This window comes from Rattus norvegicus, chromosome 13 (assembly GCF_021556685.1).
Source record: "Rattus norvegicus strain SHRSP/BbbUtx chromosome 13, alternate assembly SHRSP_T2T, whole genome shotgun sequence".
Taxonomy (NCBI): Eukaryota; Metazoa; Chordata; class Mammalia; order Rodentia; family Muridae; genus Rattus; species Rattus norvegicus.
The window spans coordinates 88614161-88634494 of NC_141546.1; the positions used below are offsets into that span (position 1 = coordinate 88614161).

Sequence of the window (20334 nt, forward strand, 5' to 3'; positions counted from 1 at the left end):
GGCTCCAGTTGAATGTATAGCAGAGGATGGCCATGTTGGGCATAAGTGTGAGGAGAGTCCCTGGGTCCTGTGAAGGCTTGATGCCCCAGTGTAAGGAAATGTAAGGGCTGGTTGTCAAATGGAGTGGTAGGAGCTGTAGGGGAGTACCCTCATATAAGCAGGGGAAGGGGGCATGGGATAGCAGGTTTCCAGAGGGGAAACCAGGAAAGTGGATAACATTTGAAATGTAAATAAATAAAATATCCAATAAAAGATAAAGAAAACCAACCAACCAACCAACCAAACAAACAAACAAACAAAACACAGAATGACACACAGCATGTTGTATTGATGTCCCTTTAAAAAGATGTTTATTACTTTTACAATAGAAAAATTAAATCAAGTGCTATTTTCATAGAAAAACAGAAGAATAAAAAACGTTGCAAATGGAAATACAAAATCAGAAGTCAGTTATGAAAACCATTAAATGCTTGAATGTACTACTAAAGCTATTGTTTAGACATGATCGTTTTATTTCTCTTCTTTAAAAGCATTGAATTTGTCTTTAGGGTAGTGAGTTCCTTCTTCCTTTTTTGTGCTTGGATGGGCAGTGGCTGCTTCCTTTTTTTCCCGAGCCCTGGTGACCTTGCAAGAGACAGAGAGAGATTCAATAAATCCAGGCAATTGAGTTAAAGCACTGTTTCTATTTCTCCACTCACTCATCCTTGACTGTTCTCGTTAAGGGCCATCTTTGACCTTTTTGCCTTCTCAAAGGCTGCTCATCTTTTTTGCTTCATCTACTTCGTTGTGTTGCCTTATTTTGAGCCACCCTTTTCTGACCTATGTGGTTCCTGAAGAGATGGATCTTCTTGATCAACTTGAGTTTATTTGAGTAGTTTAACTATTATCCAGGTACGGTGAGGAGAATTATAAAAAAAATAAAAAGAATTGATAAATTTTGTTTTAAGCATTGTTGAGAATACAAAAAAAAAACAAAAAAACAAAAAACAAAAAACAAAAACAAAAAACAAACCCACAAAAACCAAAACCAAGACCAAACCAAAACAACAACAAAACAGGGTTTGGGAGATGGCTTAGTGGTTATGAGCACTGACTGCTCTTCCAGAGGTCCTGAGTTCAGTTCCCAGCAACCACATGGTTGTCACAACCATCTATAATGGGATCTGATGTCCTCTTCCGGTGTGTCTGAAGACAGTAACAGTGTACTAGTAAATATAAAATAAAAAAATCTTTAAAGAAAAACAGAAAAACCCCAAACAACAAACAAGTAAACCAAAACAAAAAACAAGAGAAAAACCAAAGCCAAACTACATGAAGCCCTGGTTTTCTACTGCACTGAGTTTTTAGGTTGAGTGGGAACTCATGGATTTTTGCCTTGATTGATCTTCAAAATAGAACAACTAATGTATATTTCCTTGTGTCAAAATGCAGGAACATTTGTATCTGGACTGCTGTATCTGGGGTATACATTCTGTTAAAGCCACTTTTTATATTTCAACATAGTTATTTCACAAGAGTCCCTTGATAACTATGTCTGCCATGATCCATGCTGACACTGACTTCCTCTTTTAAATGTTCTACATCTGTATTTCATGTAGCTTTCAATTTATCTTGGCCTCTTCATTTGTTCATCTTAATTTGTAGTATACTTTACCTCTAGCTAATGCCCCACAGTCTTGTGATTTACAACGTCCGTCACCGATCTGTGTGTTCATCTTGTCTAAGGATCTGTATGCAATGCCAGGAAGCCGAGGTAGACCTCCATTCCACTACTCACTGTCAGTGACTATTCCTGAGCACGTGTCACTTCATCTATGAAATGGAAATAATTCCTATCTCTCTATTGCTGTTTAAAGTTCCAGATCACAGTAAATCTTTGGTGGGTGTTCTCTATTAGTGTAAATGTAAAAATCTATTGTACATTTTTTTAGATATAGTCCAAGTCCAAGATTCATCAAATATTTCTAAATTTAAAAATATACTTAAAATTATTTTCTGCTTCAGGTCTGTTTGTATAGATCCCTTGTCTGAATAAAGATTCATAGATATTTATGAAATTTTCTATAGGCAGATGAAAGTCAACATCAGTCTGAGCATATATCTGCTCCCTTCTCCAACGTTGTGTTCTTCTTTCCCAGTACTAGTATCAGCATCATTTATCCAATCTCATCACGTTATCTCTGAATTGGATGTTCTTTGAACATATTTTCTCTCTCACTACTGTAACCAGGTTTTTATAAAACCATAAGGGTCTTTTATTCTTAAAAAGTAGTCATCTCCATTGATCAAAGCCCCATTTATCTTTCCTCAGCTTATTTCGATTATGAAACAGCTTCTGTGTTATCTTCATAAAGTAACTGCCTGATTTTTTAAGTTATACCCTTTGCAGGTTTTAACGGTTCACATCTATGCTGATTTTCAAACTACCTAAGATTCCATAAGCAGCTTTCAAATTTCCTCAACATTTAATGTATGTGTACAATACGTTGCCTATAACAGCCCACACTTGTGTTTAACGAACATTGCTGCCTGAAAATGAAGTTTCTCTGCCACACACAATTTCAAGAGTGGTCCAAAAATTCTTCTCACTAATGCGTCAGAGTGTCTAAGCACTCAAACTCATAACTCCTTTCGACGCTTACCTATTCTACAACGAGCAACCCATTTCCTTATTTCTGTCAATGCTACATTTCTTCGACCCTTTAGCCAATCCTTTGGACTCATGTTCTCAGAGTCTTTGTCCTCCATATGTAGTGGAATTGACAGGGCCAATCCATACTTTCATAGATTTGCAAACCATTTATAATTTTTAGGTCTCTCCCTCCCCAACTCCCTCCCTCCTTGCCCCCCCCTCATGTCTTCACAAATTTAAGGACATAGAACCTTACTCACTTCTCACGATGTGCTAGACACCGTGATAACTTATATTTCTTCTCTTAAAGTTGAGATTTAAAGTTTGACTTTTTCAGGATCAGCCAATTCCTCATTATTAAAGCTGGCAATACAAAGCGCATCTGAATAGTCAACATCCTTGCTCTTAATCACTTGGAAGTCTATTTCCATGCCATCCTAACTTCTTCATAGATCTTGTAAGTTAGCATATATGGAATGTTTTTGGGTTATTTCTTCAATAGTCATTTATAAAAATCTCCCCTTAGAAACGAGTATAAGGGTATCATCTGAATTTGTTACCCCAGATACATTTTGAAAACTTCATGTTCAGACTCTTAAAGTAGAAGTCAGTTTCCTCTTTGGCAAATCTATCCACTGTCTACTTCCTACCTTGATAAAACTGTGCTTTCCACACACTAATTTTTGTTGCCTGTCAATTGTTTTCAGGTGAAAGCAGAAGAGTTGGAAGTTATCTCCTTCGTTACAGTTGATGTTGTACCATTTTCCACTCCCCACCACTTCTATATTTCCTGTATCATCTTTTAGTTCATAGATTGTGTTCTTTGGGCACACTTTTTTCTGCAAAAGTAAAATTAACATTCAGTTTCTGAAAATTATCTCTTCCACAGTCATTATTATACATTCAAAAATTATTTACTAGGAACAAATCGTAGCAATATATAAAACCTGTCACAGAATAGACAAACAGGTGTATTCAGTGAAGTCTTCCCATAGAAGTCAACTATTGTCAACATTTAGAGTGTTCAGGTCCTAAGGACAGAGTACCATTAATGAGGACATAGCTGATACACCGTCAAGTCAGACAATGCTTATTCAAAGTTTCAAGGAGTTTTAAAGGCAAAGGAGAAGAAAAGATTTTTTCCCCCAGTTTCCAATTTTCCACCAGGTGCTATTTTCCTAGCAATGGCTTATCTTGGTTCAAAGTGACCCAAACCTCTTTGCAGTCTGAGAAATCTTTCTGCAGTCCAACTCTGAGATGTGGTGTCTAATTAAACTATAAACAAGGCAACTTTCTCTTCAGAGTAGGAACAAGAAGGCCATATCCTCAGGATTGCAGCTTACTCTCGAGAACAGCAGGATTCTCTGCTCAAGGAAGTACGCCTCCTCACTCCCAGTCTGCTGAGAGTGACAAAGCTCCTAGGTTTCCTCACAGTTTGCAAGCTGGAAGCAGTCTCCTCATGCCATTTCTCTACAACTATAATGATTTGTTTCTTGATTTGGAGATTTCTTCCTGGAAGTCCTAGGACAATAAATGTTCTTCCTTTTCTACTACTTCCTATTCCTCAACATCCTGGATTAAAGATCAGAACTTTGGGCAGCCATCTTCCTATCTTCTGCTCATAAAGTGATGAATGGGCACTTGTTCCTTATCTTCCTTCATTCAATATGTTATAGAAAATCTACAGAACAGGTTAAGATTTCAGTAATTCACTCACTTAGACACTCTTTCTACCTTTTTACAGTATCATGTCCAAGTAAGCCAATGTCCCCAATTTGTACTACACTGAACATTACTCAAGCTATTGTTCATAAACTTTTCAACTGTGCTCACTTGCATAGTCTGTAACAAGTATGCTATAAAACAATGGAATTTTTTTTAAAAAGGAGCTTTAAAAAAAGACAGACTAAAGGGCCATAAATCTGCCTAGTTTAGGACATTTGTTCAATTCACCAAGGTATCATTTTTATCTGAAGGCTAATATCCCGAATTTTACCACTGATGTGTCAAAGAGATATCTGTATATATCTCGTAAATATGGAGATCTAGTGAATCTAGAAAAGTAGATTGATTTGCCTCCAAAATGTCACTTCATATAATAGTTCTCAGTTGCTAAGCCAATCAGAAATATTTAGCTATTTGAACAATATACAATGGTGAACATTGTACTATATGTTAAACCATTTTATTGAATGGTTTTGAGTTTAAGAGGGTGCCATCTAATGTATTTATGACTCCAAAATTGTCACAATCAATATTAGCACTTATTCAGATAATTTTTAAAAGCAGTATCCAATTTGTAATGTATTGAACATTACTCAAGCTATTACTCATAAACTTTTCAATTATGTTTATATGTGTAGTCTGTACAGAGTTATGTTATAAAACAATGGACTTTTTTTTTAAGAGCTACTAAAGAGCCATAAAACTGCCAAGAGAAAAGTGATTAGGAGTTATAGCTTCAAATAGAGACTGTTAGCATGGCACCAACCTGTGCCCAGTCACATTCCTGCTCACTGTGACAGAGGGTTGCTATTTGTAAGTAGTAAATTGAAGTATCTTGGTAAATCATTCCCAGAGAGCTCTTTCACAGATATCTCAGGGAATCGAGTGTTAAAAAATCACCCAATCTTATTCCTCAATCTATTTGATGATTTCCCTTTTTCTCCCTTGCCAAGGTAGAGTCTTGTGTTGCAATACTGTCATTAAGCAGTAAATGGAAAATTGTATTTGATTCCAGATATTGGTGGAGAAAAGTTAAAAAACCAAGTTTACACACATTACCTTGATTAATGTAAACACTCCATAAAACAGATCCCTTGAAGTACCCTCTTTAATATCACGGATTTTAGGAGATTTTTTTGCCTCTTTGATACGTTTGTTGGGCACTGCAATCTTTTTGTCAGGAGCAGCCTCTGACACAAGGGAAGCTTCATTGATCTCTAGGATGTCTGTCCTCTTGAAGTAATTGGAAATGATGATAAAATTATTTTTTTTGAACTTCTCTTTCAAGTTGCTGTTGAAAACTTTCACATGGAAATACCGGTCTACAGTAACCACTGTAGCAAGAAACATGTTCTTCACTCCATGTTCTGCTGATTCATATTCAAATGGGTCTGTTGCTTTGAGCACCATCACTGTCAGGGGTTCTGTTTGGAGAACAGCGCCTCTGGGAATGTTCTGGTTTTGGGTCTGTATATTTTGGTTCTCCATTGAACACTTACAGGGATAAAAATATATAAGTTTATCAGCAAATACAAATTAATCTTTATATAAGACAAATCTCAATCTCAACATTATTCCTAACAATTCTATACTTTTGTAAAACCAAAGATAAGCTAAACAGGATTTTTTTTTTAAGTTGACCAAAAGACCACTGAATTGAAGCAATAGGCTCCACCCACTGATGCTTAAACACTCTCACTGAAAAGCATAGTTATTTTCTAACATGAAGAAAAATAGTGAAAATAAACACAGCATATGCTGTTGAGAACAATTTTATGAAGTACTTAAGTAAAATTATAATTAATTCAAATATAATCTTTACACTATGGACAAAGCAGCTAAAAGTGCAATATTAAATGTTGTTGAAAATAGAGAATAATTATCATATACCATAAAGGTGTCAAAGTCTTTATTTACTACTTGACTTACTTGGGGTTAGTTTGACGATATAAATCACAGTATATCTCCACAAGATATAACAATCTTCTATTATTAAATAATCAAAAATACTAGCTGGCTTCTTTTAAATACAGCCCCTTCTTTTAGATAGGCTCAACTAGAGTTACTTTGGTTAGAGCCATGTCCTTAACCAGGGATAGAGTTTTCCTCAAAAGCAATGATTTGCAAAACCAGAGAGAATTGATAAGATCTGATCTCTTTTCAGTTTAGTGATCTGAGCTCACTGGATTTCAAAGGAGTGTTTTAATGGAGAGAATATTACCTAACTATTAGACAGTATGCAAAGCAATGAAAAGCTATGACATTCATAGATTTTGAATATGGAGGTAGTGTTGCTGTCTCCACAGACCCAAGGAGATGTGAATAGTCTGATCTAGCATGCCATACACACCTATGAATGATTTGTGTTCAATTGGATCTAATTTTTTGATCAGTGCAACAAATTAGCATAACATTAAAAAATACCAAAAAGCAATGCAATTAGTGGTGTTGATTATATATAAGTAATTAAGTTGCAATGACTAGATTCAAATTAAGAGAAATCTATTGAATATGTATTAAATAAATTAGTAGGCTATCATGAAAACTATAAAATGAGCCTTAATGCACACATTTCAGTGATATTCATTGAAGGAGAAACTGACTTTTTGGTAGTGGATAATCAATCTAAAATGAATTATTCAATAAATACACACAAATACTGATGTCACTCTAGAATATTATATGCATTTTAATTTAGGGACTTGGAAGATATCCCTGATATTTTAAATTGAAAAAAAACAAGTAATAAACTAATAACTATTGTAACATATTATACTAGAAGCTTTTTGTACGCAATTTAAAAAATATATGAAGAAATACAGAGAAAAACTGATATATTATCTTAATGGCAAGTTCTGGGGTGAGTAAAAATTGTTTCTGTTTTTGCTTAGCTGACTAATTTTGTTTCTCCTGGTAAGGAAAAAAGAGATGAGGGAGGGAAGGAGGAGGGACAGAGAGAGGAAAAAGAGCTTAGAGATGCTGATGCTGTTGTGATTTTCCTTCTGTGACAAATCATTTATTTCCTTCAATGAGTACCCAGAAGAAATAAGAGGCATCAGTCATCTACTCCCCATATGTTATTAAGCTAACACTGAATCTGATGATAATTTGACAAGCCTAAATTGAAGGTAGCTTGACCTGGGAAGAATAACAATGCGATATTACATTGCAGCTCACTTCTTTAACTTACTGTTTCTGGTGAATGGTCTCTTTTCCTGGACTTGTACAAATTCTTTAACTTCTCTTACTATGCTCATTTTCTTCTCCAAAATTGGACTTTTCCCTATTATTTGTATTTATTCCTTTTTCCATACATCATATACTGATCATGATTCTCTCCCCCAAATTTCCCCCAGACTCTCGCTCAACTCCATTCAACTTCCTGTTTTTTCTCTTATTCCCCAAAATAAAATAAAAATAGACCCCCCCAAAGCCAAAAAAAACAGAAAAGTAAAGTCCCAAGCAAAACAAAATAAAAAGCCCACAAAATAACACACGGACTTCTCTTTGTCTTGGCCAACTACCCCTGGCTATGGGGCCTGCTCTAGACTGTGGTTGATATCATCTGTTGGAGAAAACAGATTTTTTTTTATTTGTTAGTATATATCAACTGAAAATAGTTTCTTTATTAGGCATGGCATTCTGCTTCGTCCTCTGCTTTCTTTCCACTTCCTCTTCTCAGTTCTGGGACCCTATCTGGCTTAAATCTTTGCTCTTTTATTGTGTACCACTATAGTCTCTGAGTTCATGTGTGCATTAGTCCTGCTTATCTGAGAGAAACTGTTTCCTCGAAGTCATCTTTCTCTTCCACATAGGTCCCTGAGTCTTGAGGAGACAAATTTGATAAAGAATGCCATTGAAGACCTAATACTCTAAAATTTCTCACTGTGTGCACATAGGCTAGTTGTGGGTCTCTGTGTTAATTCCTACTGATGGCAAGAAGCTTCTCTGATGAGAACCAAATGAGGCACTGCTCTATAAGTATGGCAACGTATCATTAAGATTCATGTTATTGCTATGTTCCTTTAGTAGAATAATAGTAGTAGGTTTTCTCCTAGTCACATGACCCATCTAGTCTCAGATTCCTGACCACATCAGTGGTGTCTGGTCTGGTTTCCATCTCATGGAGTGGGCGTTAAACCAATCAGATGTGGTTTGTTACTCCCATTTCAGCTGTATTATTTATTTATTTTATTTATTTGTTTTATGATCTCTACGTCTCACAAGAGCCTTAACTGGACTAGACAGCCCTTGCCTATCTTTCATAGCTTCTATATTTCTGGCACTCAAAGGACTCTCAGGTTTGTGATTATCTGTAGGAGAAATGGGGAAACCTTAATCTTAAAAACATACAGCAAAGTGAAAACACAAACATTAGTTCTGTGCTGTAACTGGTAATAAAACAAGAGCATATTATCCAGATAAGCACTATCAATTTTTTACCCAGTGTGGACTTCTGGAGGGATATATTAAGGATAGAGCAAAATACCAACACTCAATTCAGAGGATCGATGGGTTTAGACACTTACAGTCTTTTAAGATGCAATGGCTGTACAATGTGCCAACTGTTCTGAATATGTGAGTACGTAATATATGTTAAAGAAAAGTTAACAGGTTGGTCATATAAAAGAAAGATTTCTTAGTACAAGAGAGGAGAAATGGCATCCATTAAGACTGAAAATTGCACTCGCTCTTTCTACCTGGGATCAAAACAAAGAGACAAACTCCATTCAGTATTCTAACCCAAACAAAAGGAATGAGTCAGCGAATTCTTTATTTGTATTGCATATTTTTTTTGTGTCTGTTTCTGCCTTTGTATGATGATCTATATCATGTCCAGCTTCTGCGTATGTCCGATTAATTATATCTCAGGGATAAGTGGGTGACATGGTCAGAATTTCAAGAACTGTTCCTGATATTTATAGTGAAGAAATGAAAGGGGAGCAGAAAGTGAGTACCTTAGCCAAAGGAGAGTTACATGGAGCCAAAGACGCAGTCTGGGGTATTGGTGACAGACACTTGGCTGTGGCTTCTTCAGGACAGGGAGGCTGATCTGGTCTCTCTGATGCCTTGGTCTTTTTCACTTCAGTCTTTCCTTCGCTCATACTTTTTCTTTTCTGAAAGTACATCCATTGCCTTGCTAATGAGTCTTAGGATCAATCGAGCAGAGTATGTCTTCATTATTAGGTTGTAGATTTATTATGCCTGAATTTGTTGGGAACTTGAATGAGTAGCACCCACCCTCTGGCCATGTCATTAATAGTTATAAAAATGTGTGCATAAGTGGTTTTGTCAAATAAAGGGAGAAGAAAAGTTATATGCGCAATTTTCTATTATTATTTCTATTTCTGGACGCAATTGAACTTGAATTAGTAAATACGGAACAACCATGGCTCTAACCTGGTTTTCAAGTTCATGATGTCTCTAGTAGGAGTGAACACACATTAATGGCACATGATCAGTTATCCTGAGTTTCACTGAAAGCTTGAAGAGAAACTGATAAAGCAGTGAGTACATTAAAGACTGAGCAGGGAGAAGAGGAATCACTTCTGCCTCTCTGGACTGTCAGTCCATCACTGTTCCCAGGCTCACCTGAGCTGTAGAAGGCTCTCCCTGAGCTGTGGAGGTCTCTGCCTGAGCTGTGGAAGTCTCCCATCCTTCAGACGCTATCATATGGCTTGCAGTTGATGAAGGTCTTGACGGACCTGGTTCTCGCCTATTTATTTCCCGTGGGGTTTCTCCTCTTACTAGGATGGGGAGATTTTTTTTTTATTACAACAAATGCATGAACAAGAAAGTCTACATAAACCAAAACAGATGGTCTAGGGACCATCTAGTTTTCCTGCCATTTCCTGTCTGCTGCATTTATATCAATGCTTATTCCATACCTTATTATAGCTACACAGCACTAAAGGCACAACCTTCGATACCTTCTCGCACTAGTCAATGCTTTCTTTATGTGTCCATATAAAATGAGAAAACCCTTCCTTCTCTTGAAGCCCATGTATGTCAGCTAAGCTTTCCACATTTCCATTCTCTACCATTCTCTTAAAAATGAAGGGGTTTGCAACCCCAAAGGAAGGACAACAATATCAACCAACCAGACCATCCAGAGCATCAGGGACTAAACCACCAACCAAAGAGTACACATGGAGGGACCCATGGCTCTAGCTGCATATGTATAAGAGAATGGCCTTGTTGGGCATCAATGAAAGGAAGGCCCTTGGTCCTGTGAATGCTTGCTGCCCCAATATAGAGGGGAATGTCAAAGTAGGTAGGCCGGAAGTTATGGGTGAGTGGGGGAGCACCCTCATGGAGGCAGTGGGATGGAGGATGCCATAGGGGTTCCCAGAGGGGAAACCGGGAAGGGGAAAAACATTCAAAATGTAAATAAAGAAATATCCAATAAAAAATAACAAAAATCCAAAATTTTATCACATTGATTTGTTGGTCACATTTTGTGCATACTACACTCAGATAATACATACAAGTAAAAGAAAATCTGACATAAACTTGTGAAATGAGATACTGCAATTGTGGATTTTAGCTTTCTAAAAATTTTTTACTCAACTCAGCAATTATATGAAAAGCAGTGTTGACTCGTGTCTTCTTAAGGCTATATTTAATCACAGTATAGCCTTCTCTTGGATAATAGAGAGGATAATTATATTAGTATTCTTAAGGAATAGGTGAGAAAATTTGTTAATATATATTTAAACATAAGTCATAATTTCGTAATTCAGATTTATTCAATTTGAACATCTATGTTATATCTGAAACCCCAATCTTTGATCAACTTCTATTTTTCTCTTTAAAATACATACCACATATACTCCTTAAATTACAAACATCCACTGGAAGAAGAATGTCCTCAGGAGCCAATCCAAAGGACCAATATGACCCTGGTCTTTGAGGTGTCAACTGGAGATAGGACAGCTATGTGTGGACCTCAAGGTTATGAAGGGAGTAGAGATAGTAAGACACTGGCAGGGACAGGGAGTTTTTTGTTCAGTATTACCTTGTATTCTCTCTCTTTTAAGAATTTCAGCACGTTTTCTAAGAGCTGGTAAGTCTTCACAAAATTTGATGAATTTGCCCAATCCAGCATCATCTGGGAATTCATCTTCCATCATGTCAGCAATCTGGACCTTGGTGTATTGCTCCTGCATGTGTCTCTCCAGTTTTAAATCACTGGCCAGCAATGACTTAAATAAGCTAAAATGATGACTACTGAGAGGTTCAAGTCCTTTCAACAGAACGATTCTCTTATATTCATTTGACATCTTTCAAGTTGTTGGGTGAGCCTGGAGGAAAAAGGTGGTATATATTATTGTACATGTATTCAGAAATTTCCAAAGGAAGACATGTCTAAGGGAATGGGTGGGCTATGTGGAAATACTGCACATAGGTATCTTCACAGAAAGAGAGCAGCATAATAGCTGTTTAGGTCCCAAGGAATATTGGGAAAGAATTGCATTATTAGGAAAACCTTTACAACAATCGTTATTAATAATGATAGCTGAGTTGGGACAAGGGTAGTTGTAGTGAATAGTTGTCTGGAGATGTGCTTCTGTGTCAGAACTTAGGAGTATTGACTTGTGGCTTCTCTTCTCTTCCTTTTAGGTGCCTGAACCTTTCCCTTGTTGTCTGTATGTCAGATGCTGACTCCTTGTACCTACTATGTCTATATTGGTTACTTTTCTTGACACTATGACAAGAATACCTCCCAGAAGTAGCATATAGAAAGAATGTTTATTTTGCCTTACAGTCTTACAGTGAGTAAATCTTGGTGCCTGGGACCCAGTTTTTGTTAGCATAGCCTGTTAAGTTTCTACAGATACGGTTGAATAAGAGTCTTTAAGATAGAACCCAGGTGGCCATAGTCCTCTAGCCCTGGCCTATCTTCCTACATCTGCCATGTAGGCTCTATACCTCAAAGGCTTCACAACCTCCACAAATAGCATTAACAGCTGTTTCCCAAGTGTTGAAATGCTTGAGCCATGTAGAGAATTTTATATTCAATCCACACTAATGACTAATGCGATAAATGAGAAAATGAACTGCAGTTTCCCACATTCTGTATGGGAACCTCTGGCCACAGCACAGCATCCCTTTTCCCACTACTGTCTTCCATAACATTTGTAAGTAATCTTATCTTTTTCCTGGGGTAGGTCAGTATATTTTCAGTTCTCATTGCCCCATTTCCTGTTGCTTTACAGAACTTCTTCTGACTCCCTCCTGCAGAATCAAAATGTTATTGAGTGGGAGCATTTCAACACTTGTTCGATCTTTTTCCTTCAGTGCTCAGTATCTTTAAACCGGTAACTTTGTAGAGCCACACAATTGTGGCAGGTCTGGGTTATATTAGTGAGGCCCAGAAGCAGAGGAATCTTTACAGAATGGAGGAGAATATTTCTGAAAGTTACTTTCCTATTGGCATTGCAAATGTTACGAACGATTGGCATTGTAAATATCAGTGACAAATGAATTGACATTGTAAACACATGAAACTTAAAAACATATCAAAGGAAGAAAGGAAAGAAGGAAAGAAAAAGAAAAAAGATGACTACTCAAAACTGCTTAAGACTGCACAAACAATGCAAAGCAAATGGGGGACGGGCTAAAGAACTAAACAATCAAATGTGAAACATCCTTAGTAATACAGTCTTAGTATGCAGTTACGTTGGGTCACCAAGGGCGATGGCAATAGCCTGTGTTCTTTTGGAGACTTGTGGGGCCTCATTGGTCCATATCTTGTAGGGAAGCAATCCCATTTTGTACTGTGATACTCATTTAATAATCCTTGATTTCTAGGAGTGACATTGTCCACCCACACAATGTAAATCTGTTCAAACTTCTTTTTATGGTGTATTTTTAAAATTATCTTACTAACTTGTGGGTTTTGGTTAGCCTATCTATTGCCTACTCCTTTTCCATGTTTCTATTTTTATTTAAGCCTTCTTTCATTTCACAAGTACCCAGTTATACCTCTAATTCTTAGTTGGACTGTGAAATAGTATATCTCCATATAGCTTTTCATATATCCTTCCATACTAAAATCGAGTCATTCATAATTCTAGCACAGATTCAGGCCGAGGTCTGTTGTCCCCACCCCTTACAGACAAGCTATTAGCAGAGGGAAGGAAAATCACACTTTCTGAAAGGTGGGTCCAAGGTAGAAATCCCAAGCTCTGGAGGATGATCCCACCTCTATTCACACATTATCAGCAGCAATTGGATGGAGTGGGTTATCTTACACATACATAGACAAAAGAAGATTTGACGTTGGATTGGGGATGTGTTAGGGGAAAATATAGGGGATTTGGAGTAAGTTACAAAATGATTTGATTTTTCACTGTAAACCTGTATTAAGTGCTTAGGAATAAAGAAAAACTTTAAAATTACTAAACATACACGTTTGAAAAAATGTTTCGGTTTTTCTAATCATCAGAGAAAGTTAAATGAAAATTATATGAAAAGTTAATTAAAAGCTATAATGTTATAGATTCTTCTAATGTTTATTATTACACAGTGAAGAAATAAATTCTGAAAAGGATTCAGAGAGATAGGAAATATGGCACATTGTTTGAAGAAATATAGTTTAGTTTACCCACCATAGAAATTAATATAGAAATTATTCAAATACAAAAAGCATAACCAGAGTATTCCACTTTTTCTAGTAACTGGTTATATAACCAAAGGAGATGAAAGAGATATACACAGAAGACAATTATGCTGGTATATTTATTGCATTATTATTCACAATAGCTGCAATACAGAATAAAGCTAAATATCTTTTAGTGGATGAGTTAAAGAAAATAATAACCCAGGTAGCATGATACATGCATGAAAACCCAGTACTGGAGAAGTAGAGAGAGAAGGATCAGGAGTGCATGTCAATTCTCAATTGTGAGACTTTATCCCTGCCCCCCAATGTTTAAAACACACACACAGACACACACACACACACACACACACAGAGAGAGAAAGAGGGAGAGAGAGAGAGAGAGAGAGAGAGAGAGAGAGAGAGAGAGAGAGAGAAACAATAAACAAAAAACACATGCATGGTAAGTATACATTAAAAGGTCAGGGAGAAGTGTCTGCTGTACAAGCCTTATGGCCTGAGATTATATCCCTGGAAATTTTATAAAGAAACAACTCCCCAAAGTTGTCCTGTGATTTCCAAATGCATACTGTGACTTGTATACAACTGCTCACCACCCCTAAACACATATCAAGTATTCGTTAACCATTTAAAGTAATGAATTTCTGTCATTCGAAGTTTGAATGCATTTGAATAAAACTGGGAATAAATGTGTTCAGTAAAACATGGCAGATGCAGAAAGACAAATACCTCATGTTTCAGTTATTTACAAAAATATACTTCGTAGAAGAGTGGAATGGAATAGTGGTTAGTAGAAAAGGGGACGAGGCAGAGGCAGGAGAAACATGAAGAAGTTCAATAAAGGACATCAAAACACAGCGTAAGTCTCATCCCTGGTTCTTATTTAGCATAATAGGCCAACTGTTTGACATAACAGTGAATAATATAGTTCGATACATTTAGAAAATAAAATTTGAAATCCTAACAGATACAACTATTGGTTGTTGAAGACATGGAAATGTTATTTACTTAAACTAGACTACTACAGATTATGTGTGCATGTGCATTTTATAATGTTTCATATACAGGCCTGTAAGCTAGAGAAATTAATAAATCATTTAAAATAAAAATGTAAAAATATACAGCACATAGGAGGCAGGTATTGCTAGAAATCTCTAAGTTTGAGGCCATCCTGGTCTACATAGTTCTCTCTCTCTCAAAAAAAAAATTTAAAAAAACAAACAGATACAATTGAAACAAAAACACAAATGAGATTTAGGAAAAAAACCCAATACCTTTGTGTTGTTGATAAAATGTATTTGATGTTTTTTTTAAAAAATTAGAAAAATTTGATGCTGAAAGTGTAATTTAAAGACACAAAGATTCTCCACTAATATATTTAAGAACCACCCAAGAAATTATCATAAAATCTGGAGGCTCGCTACTTAATAATGAAAGATTTTAACCCAAGAAAAGTGAAACCATGTTAATTATATAATAACCCAGATTTTAGTTTTATAACTACATTACTCCCATGACATTAAATAGTACTATGTAGTAAAATACCAAATAATCATAGACATTTAAGAGGGCATGGTAGTAGATATCTATTATTCAAGGCCTCGAGGCAGAGGCAGAGGCAGAGGCAGAGGCAGAGGCAGAGGCAGAGGCAGAGGCAGAGGCAGAGGCAGAGGCAGAGGCAGAGGCAGAGGCAGAGAGGGCAGAGGCAGAGGCAGAGGCAGAGGCATTATAAGTTTGAGGCTGGCTTCAGCTATGCGCTAAGTTCCAGGCAAACCTGTGTTGGATAATGAAACTGTTTTTCAAACAATAATAATATCAAGCAATAACATAAATTTAAACAAGTATTACATTGAGTAGTCATGACTATGGTTTAAAATTTATGAATATCTCAACTACTGAAAAATAAGGCAAAACATGGTGAAATTTAGGAAAATTGTAGAAAAAATAGTATCAGTGAACAAGTATAACTTTGCCCCATTAGAGGTCATCTCCAGCATGGGATGAAGAATAGAGTATGACAAATATTGTGTCTAACATCTGATATAGAAGGGAGATAGGAGACCTAAACATAAAAATGTCAAGACACTATTTAAACCACTGTATTCACAAAACTGGACATTTCCTCTAAAAGCTAATGGTACTTTTCATGTTTTGTATCAGTCTCAGTTTTGTATATCCACAAAATTGGATAGTATATTCATGTTTAAGTGTGGTTTTCATTTACCATTGTTTAATTATCATTTTTTTATGTTTCTGTCTCGTCTTTAACTGTCATTCACTGCAATCGCCTTGCTCCCTTGTGTTCTATAGTGAAGGTAACTGAAGACAAGTTTTAAATTCTAACTCATGAAAAGTCATAGGAATGGAGATGGCATCTTTACTCTGTCATCTGTCATCTTCCTAGTAAAGCATCTGAAACCAGCTACAGCAGGTTCAATGCGGTGACTGCAGCTGGCACCAGCCCTGGTGCCCCCATCCTCCAACATTGATTTTTTTTTCTATAGTCCTTTATATTTCACAAAGAGATCTGATTGTATATTTAAGAAACAGACAGGACTCACCTCCCTTGAAATCTCTGCAGCGATGTTCGGATCCCAAGACCTTCAGTGACCCAAGCAGTGGCTTGTTTGGTTTGACTAGTTAGGCAGATAAGTCAGTAAGGGAGAAACTGAACAGCCGGATTTAAGGAAAGATATTAGTGGCTATAACACTCTCAAGAGTTGTTTCATTTCTTGAGAAGCCCTGTGTGTTTCTCACTGTGCTGTCTCTTTGGGGTGAGGAGTGTTGAAACAGCCAGGCCTCCTCCCAGTTTGATTTATAGCTTTCAATATCTCGGGATTGTGAAACCTCTTCACTTCCCTTAAACACTGTGATCACTATAAAAAAAATCAGTTTAGTCAGGCTCACATTCTTTTCTGATGAATCTCACTAAATGAGAAAGTCCCAACCTTATGACTTTTGTAGCAAACAATTGTACAGTGGCCACTAAGCACAAAACTCCCATACGTGGTGCACCCTTATCAAGGCGATAACACCAGCTGACCAAGGTTCTTCTCCACTACTTAGATAGGAGTCATGGAGAGCCGAGATGGGGTTTTTATTATAGTTAAGTACTCAAGACCTAGAAAACTGTCTAGTACAGTCAGCGTTTACAAGGGCTAAATCCTTCAGAAGCCAGAGATTCCTGGTCCTGAGGTTTTGCATTGGAGGCTTATGTTTCTGGGATTTAAACATCAACTGCCTATCCAGTATTTGGAATTTTCAAATCAACTTCTGGTTGCAGAAGATGAAAGACAGTAGCAAACAAGCAGTGCCTTTGTGATTCTGTGACCTTGAAAGTGGCTGGTATCACAGATCCTTGGCTAAGGTGCTAAAATTCTTGGCTCTTAAGGATTGGCAACTTTTTTGAATGCACCTGGTTGTCTCCAGCTCTTCATAGCCCTGGCTGTCTTTATCACTGACACCCCTATATCAGCCCCAGATGCTCTCTGGATTTATCCAGCTGCTGTTTCGTCATAATGACCACTGTCATAACTACTGCCACTTCTACCACTCTATTCTCTTCTTTTTTTTTCTTTTTTCTTTTTTTTCGGGACTGAGGATCGAACCCAGGACCTTGCGCTTCCTAGGCAAGCGCTCTACCACTTTGCCAAATCCTCAACCCCACCTCTATTCTCTTCTGATCATTGTCTTCTTACCTTTTTCTATTAAGTAGTTTTTATTTACATTTCAAATGTTATACCCTTTCCCAGTTTCCTGTCCATAAACCCTCCTTCACATTCTCCCCTCCATCTTCTTCTATGAGGGTGTTCTCCCGCCCAACAACCCACCCTTTCCCTCCTACCCGCCTTTATACTCGGGGGTCGAGCCTTGGCAGGACCAAATGCTTCTCCTCCCATTGGTGCCCAACAAGGCCATCTTCTGTTATATATGCCGCTGGAGCCATGGGTCTATCCATGTGTACTCTTTGGATGGTGGTTTAGTCCCTGGGAGCTCGGGTTGGTAGGTATTGCTGTTCTTATGGGGTTGCAAACCCCTACAGCTCTTTCAATCCTTTCTCTACCTCCTCCAATGGGGAACTAGTCCTCAGTTCAGTAGTTGGTTGCCAGCATTCCCCTCTGTGTTTGTCATTCTTTGGCAGAACTCTCAGAAGACAGCGCTATCAGGCTCTTGTCAGCATACACTTCTTGGAATCAGCTGTATGTGTATGGACTGGATCCCTGGGTTGAGCAGTTTCTGGATGGCCTTTCCTTCAGTCTCTGCTCCAGACTTTGTCTCCGTATTTCCTCCTATTAATATTTTTGTTCCCCATTCTAAGAAGGACTGAAGCATCTGCAATTTGGTGCTCCTTCTTTTTGAGTTTCATGTGGTCTGTGAATTGTATCATTGGGTAATCAAAGCTTTTGGCTTAATATCCTCTTATCAGTGAGTGCATAACATATGTCTTATATTGTGATTGGGCAACCTCACACAGGAAGATATTTTCTAGTTCTGTCTATTTGGCTATGAATTTCACAAAGTCATTATTTTTGATAGCTGAGTAGTATTCCCCTGTGTAAATGTATCACATTTTCTGTATCCATTGCTCTGTTGAGGGACATCTGGGTTAATTCAAGCTTCTGGCTATTATAAATAAGGCTGCTATGAACATAGTGGAACATGTATCCTTGTTATATGTTGTAACATCTTTTGGGTATATGCCCAGGAGTGGTATAGCTGGCCCTCAGGTAGTACTATGCCCAATTTTCTAAGGAACCTCCAAACTGATTTCCAGCTTGCAATCCCACCAACAATGGGGGAGTGGTCCACTTTCTCCACATCCTCGCCAACATCTGCTGTCACCTGTGTTTTTGATCTTAGCCATTCTGACTAGTGTGAGGTGGAATCTCAGGGTTGTTTTGATTTGCATTTCCCTAGGACTACAGATGTTGAACATTTCTTTAGGCGCTTCTCAGACATTTGATATTCCTCAGCTGAGAATTCTTTGTTTAGCTCTGTAGCCCATTATTTAATAGGGTTATTTGATTCTCTGGAGTCTAACTTCTTGAACTCTTTGTATATATTGCATATTAGCCCTCTATTGGATGTAGAATTGGTAAAGATCTTTTCCTAATCTGGTGGTTGCCATTTTGTCCTAATGACAGTATCCTTTGCCTTACAGAAGCTTTGCAATTTTATGAAGTACCATTTGTCAGTTCTTTATCTTAGTGCATAAACCATTGGTGTTCTCTTCAGGAAATTTTCCCCAGTGCCCATGTATTTGAGGCTCTTCCCTACTTTTTCTTCCATTTGTTTGTGTATCCGGTTTTATGTGGAGGTCCTTGATCCACTTGGACTTGAGCTTTGTATAGGGCGATAAGAATGGATCGATTTGCGTTTTTTCTACCTGCTGACCTCCAGTTGAATCAGCACCATTTTCGAAAATGCTATCTTTTTTCTACTGGATGATTTTAACTTCTTTGTCAAAGATCATGTGACCATGGTGTATGGGTTTATTTCTGGGTCTTCTGTTCTATTCCATTGATCTACCTGCCTGTCTCTGTACCAGTACCATACAGTTTTTAATCACCATTACTCTATAATAAAGCTTGAGGTCAGGAACGTTGATTTCCCCCAGAAGTTCTTTTATTGTTGAGGACAGTTTTCGCTATCCTGCGTTTTTTGTTATTTCAAATGAATTTGTAAATTTCTCTTTCTAACTCTCTGAAGAATTGGATTGGTATTTTGATGGGGATTGCATTGAATCTGTAGATCACTTTTGGAAAAATGGCCATTTTTACAATATTAATCCTGCCAATCCATGAGCATGGGAGATCTTTCCATCTTCTGAGATCTTCTTCAATTTCTTTCTTCAGAGACTTTAAGTTCTTGTCATACAGATTTTTCACTTGCTTTGTTAGAGTCACCCCATGGTCATTTATATTATTTGTGGCCATTATGAAGGGTGTCGTTTCCCTAATTTCTTTCTCAACCTGTTTATCCTTTAGTAGGGGAAGTCTATTGATTTGTTTGGGAGGGGGAAGGATTAGGGAACTGATGGACAGAAAACCAGGAAAGGGAATAACATTTGATATGTAAATAAGAAACACCCAATTTAAAAAATGGAAAAAATAAATAAGTAAATTCAAAAAAAATTATATTCAGCCACTTCTCTGGAGTTGTTTATCAGGTTTTGTAGTTCTCTGGTAGAACTTTTGGGGTCACTTAAGTATACTATCACATAATATGCAAATAGTGATATTTAGACTTCTTCCTTTACTATTTGTATTCCTTTGACTTCCTTTTGTTGTCTAAATGCTCTGGCTAGGACTTTGAGTTCTATATTGAATAGGTAGGAAGAGAGGTCAATCTT

At 37.2% G+C, this 20334-nt stretch overlaps 1 protein-coding gene across 2 annotated transcripts; it reads right to left on the minus strand.

The window, feature by feature from the left end:
• Positions 1-322: 322 nt before the first annotated feature.
• Positions 323-17972, minus strand: Mnda (myeloid cell nuclear differentiation antigen). Of its 2 annotated transcripts, NM_001012029.1 has the most exon segments (8): positions 326-624; positions 3283-3471; positions 5417-5851; positions 9316-9474; positions 9950-10104; positions 11376-11661; positions 16544-16618; positions 17827-17972. In NM_001012029.1, coding segments are annotated over 6 exon segments (1317 nt in total). In that variant the 5' UTR covers positions 11641-11661; positions 16544-16618; positions 17827-17972; the 3' UTR covers positions 326-510.
• Positions 17973-20334: the final 2362 nt, after the last annotated feature.